This window comes from Musca vetustissima, unplaced genomic scaffold (assembly GCF_032173495.1).
Source record: "Musca vetustissima isolate MV318-11 ecotype Yass unplaced genomic scaffold, APGP_CSIRO_Mvet_v1 utg26632, whole genome shotgun sequence".
NCBI classification, from domain to species: Eukaryota; Metazoa; Arthropoda; class Insecta; order Diptera; family Muscidae; genus Musca; species Musca vetustissima.
In genome coordinates, this window is record NW_026882447.1 from 32,122 (window position 1) to 37,163 (window position 5,042).

General features: G+C 35.5%; 1 protein-coding gene across 1 annotated transcript; it reads right to left on the reverse strand.

Annotated features, from left to right (window-relative positions):
- Window positions 1–1,599: 1,599 nt before the first annotated feature.
- On the reverse strand, window positions 1,600–2,502 carry LOC133328851 (antigen 5 like allergen Cul n 1-like). The gene is made up of 3 exons (XM_061537358.1): window positions 2,380–2,502; window positions 1,929–2,323; window positions 1,600–1,861 (listed from the first exon to the last, which is right to left on the reverse strand). Exons 1-3 carry the CDS (start codon window positions 2,500–2,502, stop codon window positions 1,600–1,602), a joined length of 780 nt encoding a protein of 259 aa, XP_061393342.1.
- Between the last annotated feature and the right edge of the window lie 2,540 nt (window positions 2,503–5,042).

The window sequence follows — 5,042 nt, forward strand, 5'->3', positions numbered from 1 at the left end:
AATATTGGGAGTTATTTACCTTAAATCGGACGAAAATATATGGGAGCTATATCTAGCTCACCACTCATCACTTTAGACTTAATTCAGTACGCTATGCCAAATTTCGTGCAAATCGAAGTATATATAGGGACTTTGGTGCATTATTTACCTAAAATCGGATGTATATATAGAAGCTATATCTAAATCTGAACCGATTTTCATGAAAAGAATGGCAGTTTGGTGCATCATTTACATAAAATCGGACGAAACTATATATGGGAGCTATATCTAAAGCTGAACCGATTTTCTCCAATTTCAATAGGGTTCGTCCTTGGGCCAAATAAGTGAACTGTGCCAAATTTCATCCAAATCGGATCATAAATGCGACCTGTACTTTGTTAACAAAAATAGATGGATGGACGGAGGGACAGACGGACATGCGTAAATCGACTCAGAAAGTGATTCTATGCATATTCTCAAAATGAACTATGGGCCTATGTCAAAGACATAAAACCCTATACCACAGTGTGGTGAAGGGTATAAAAATCGAGTTTTTAAGGCTGCATATTTATTCCTTTATACTGTAGTACTAAGAGCTAAACACTTTCCTTAAGGCTTCTAAACAATTTGTGGAGGAGGTAACAGATGGAGGTGATAATATATATTTTTTTAATGGTTGTTACTTTGTGAAAAATTCTGTTTTAAGAAAACAAAAATTACCACCATTACAGAAAACAGTGAATTATTTAATAACTACTATACAACTACTACATTAATGCGAGTATATAATAATACAAGGGTTTACCTAATTTTAAATTAAGGTTAGTAAATATTGCAGCTGCTTACTAATTGACCATATCTAAATTTGAATTTGATAACTTCAGCAGGGGCAGCGAAGCCCCACGGGTCCCGCTACTACCATATATAGCATATATATCTATGCTTATAATTGATTTTAATAATTTTGTCCCTGGTCCTCCAAAAATTCAACGTCTTTTAGGTTTCATCTGGTGGATATATCGAAGGTGGTGAAGGGTATCATATAGTCGGCCCCGTCCGACTTTACTACTTTCCATACTGGTTTAATAGTAATTATATGCTCCACATATTCTCTGGACTTTCAGTAGTTATTTTACATTACATTTTGTTGTTGTCATACTGTCCTATTTTTGTCCTTCTGGTGAAAAAAGCATATCCTCGTATTTACTGTATTCACGTTAAGGCCCCCTAATAAAAACGCATCGTTTCAGCTTTTCTGCATAGCAAATTTGGATACTTCCCCCACTTTTGAAGTACTATAACATAGTATGCAGGCTGTTTCAAATTCCACCTCCTCCCACAGGTGTGGTGACAGAACCAGACCTGTGGACGTGGAGACATCAAACAAAATCCGTCATTTATATTCAGAATATTCGAATTTCATGTTGAACCTTTCAAAGCTAGTTTTAATTTAAATATTATATTACATGTAGTACAATGCGAATTCCATTATTATGTAATTTTGAAAGAAGAAAAACTCATATTTTAAATTTATCGGGACTAAAAGGTTTTATTTTTTCCAGAGGTCGTATCATATTTCAAAAAACAACAATAAAATAACAAAAACTTCAATATTTCAATTTAATACCACTTATTGACATCATACTTTTCAGAAGCTGAACACAAATTGGGGAATTGAGGATTTGTTCCGGTTTTGCAATTTGTTGCTGGTGAACTGCATTTGTCATAGATGGGGAACTCAAGCATATTTGTGGTGGCATAATTACAGGCAATCAAAAAGATTTGACGACCACCATCAACTCTTGTATCCAAATAACTGGCAGCAGCACAGCCCACACGGATATTACGATCGGCTACCATAACAGTCAAATGGCCAATTTGACTGAAGAATAAAGATATTCAAATAAATTAACATAAATGTTACATAAAAATATACAATTCCTACTTACGGTCCCTTATATCCACGAGGATACGAATCAATGAAATCCATTTTAACATCCTTAACTTCATTCCACCACAAAGCGAATGAGTTACGGAAAAGTTTTGTGGCATTTGTTGCTCCCCAGTATGATCTCCATGCCAAGTTTTGACCAGCATACATAAAGGTCTTGGTATTGCGGCACTTGTCATGGGCCATTTTACACTGCAGAACATTGTACGAAGCAATTTCAGCCAATTCATCATCCCATTCCATGGTGGCCATACGGCATGCAGGTTTTAGATGGTCCACACCGCCACCAGCAACCAAATTACGTTTCTCATTGTGGGCACGAACAATTTCTGCTTTCAATTTATCATCGATTGCGACAAAGGCGGCATTGGAAGGACATTTTGAATCAAATTCCTTAAAAATTAAAATTATTAAATTGAAATTTTGTAAATGTAGTCTCTATATGTTACCTTTTCACCACAAGCAATATGTGTCGTTTTATTGAAACATAAATTTGCTGTACAGTAATCGGTGGTGGCCTGGGCAAATGCCATGAGCATACCGAAACTTAAGATGGCGATAAAGGTCTTCATACTTGCTTGAGGTGTTACTATTCAACACGATTTTAGGTGTTTAACTGATAGTGATTAGCCTAATGGACTCTTCTTATATATGTTTACAGACACGCTTACAGGTGCTCCCCAGATATGTTTTGATATCAAGGTCATTTCAATAAATGTTGATAAGGGTATGTAAATATTACAATTAAAGACATTATGTTGTTACATCGTTTATTTTTTTGTATTTGGGTTTATTACGTTTAATAAACATTACAACACATTTCCATTCTAATTCTAAATTTTTGTTTATGTTTAGTTGTGGAAAATTTTCTGACCTACTAATGTAATAATATAATATACTGAACAATGATTTAGGAATGGTGTTCTGCATATGTACACGGAAATACAAAATAGAAAAAATTAATTTGATTGGATTGGATTGGATTTTAGACGTGATTCTTTTGGGTACATCCAAGATTGGCCTTCATATCATGACAAAGAAGTTGGCTTAAAATCAAGACCTTTATATGGAAACTATGTCCATACATGGACATAAATCAAAAACATTTATTTCACCCTCAAAGAATCCGTAATGCGACAATAGTCGAAAATTGTGGATAACACATTAAAAATATACAAAATGCGACGAAAGCTAAAAAAATTGGACGGGACCTATACTAAAAACTAGACCTCTGTGGAACATTTTCTTCAACGACGTTTCTCGTGCTCCGAAAATCAAGAACCTCAAATACAAAACTTCGGTTGGCTGGATATGGCTAAAACTTTAACATGTGAAAAAGCGTTAAGTTCGGCCGGGCCGAACTTTGGATACCCTCCACCATAGATATACTGACAGGTACTTGAAATGAAAATAAAGGGAAAATACCGGTTATATAAACCAGTATGGAAAGTAGTAAAGTCGGACTGGGTCGACTATATGATACCCTTCACCACTTTGGGCATATTATACATATGTTTCCTAAAAGACGTTGCCTTTTCGAAGGAGCATTGACATGAAATTGAACGAAATTATATATGGAAGCTATGCTATATCTATATCTATATCTGAACCGATTTCAAGGAAAGTTGCCAGAGATTAATTTATATTAATTTCAGTACGTTGTGTCAATCGGCCTAGCTAGGGGTCTTTAGTGCACCATTAAAATCGGACGAAAATATATATAGGAGGTGATTGTAAATCTGATCCGATTTTCACGAAACTTTGAACACATCATTCTAGACGTAATTCAGTACGCTGTACCCAAAATCGAAAGATATAGAGGCCTTTGGTGCAGCATTTACATAAAATGTGACGAAAATATATATGGGTGCTATATCTAAATCTGAACCGATTTTCATGAAACTTTGCACACATTATTCTAGACTTAATTTAGTACGCTATGCCAAAATTCGTGCAAATCAAAAGATTTGCAGCGACTTTGGCGCAGCATTTACATACAATCTGGTGAAACTATATATCGGAGCTATATCTAAATCTGAACCGATTGGCACGAAACTTATCACATGTCATTCTACACTTAATTCAGTTCGCTGTGCCAAAATTCGTACAAATCTAATGATTTTCAGGGACTTCGGTGCACCATTTACCTAAAATCGGGCGAAACTATATATGGGAGCTATATCTAAATCTGAACCGATTTTCCCGAAATTTAGCACTTATCTTTGTCGACTTAAGTCGGTGCGCTATGCCAAAATTCGTGTAAATCTAATGATTTTCAGGGACTTTGGTGCACCATTTACCTAAAATCGGGCGAAACTATATATGGGAGCTATATCTAAATCTGAACCGATTTTCCCGAAATTTAACACACATCATTGTCGACTTAATTCTGTACGCTATGCCAAAATTCGTGCAAATCTAATAATTTTCAGGGACTTTGGTGCACCATTTACCTAAAATCGAACGAAAATATATATGGGAGCTATATCTAAATCTGAACCGATTTTCTCCAATTTCAATAGGGTTCGTCTTTGGGCCAAACCAATGGGCTGTGCCAAATTTCATCCAATTCGGATCATAAATGCGACTTGTACTTTGCTCGCAAAAATACATGGACGGACAGATGGACGGACATGCATAGATCGACTCAGAAAGTGATTCTATGCATATTCTCAAAAGGAACCATAGGTCTATCTCGATTATTTTTGCCTGTTACAAACATATGCACAAATACATAATACCCAGTACCACAGTGTGGTGAAGGGTATAAAAACAATGTAAACTATAAAACAAATTTCAGAAATTTTTAATGGACAATTACCCTCTGCTTTATGTATACACTTTGACACGATCAAAATGGTTCTAGACCCCATGATTCTTTGGACCAAATTTGTTTCAGAAATTTTTGATTTCATCCGAACTTTGACCATCTTTTTATTTCTTCCAATATTAGTTCATGTTCGAAGATGGGGAATATCGGTCCACTCCTTCTGGTATCTCCGACACAGGGGCTAGGTCTAAATACGGGTTATAGTTCATGTATAGTTCATTATCGAACCTTACGTTCTAGTTTTTATCTCGATATCCTTCGAAGGTGATATGATTACAACAG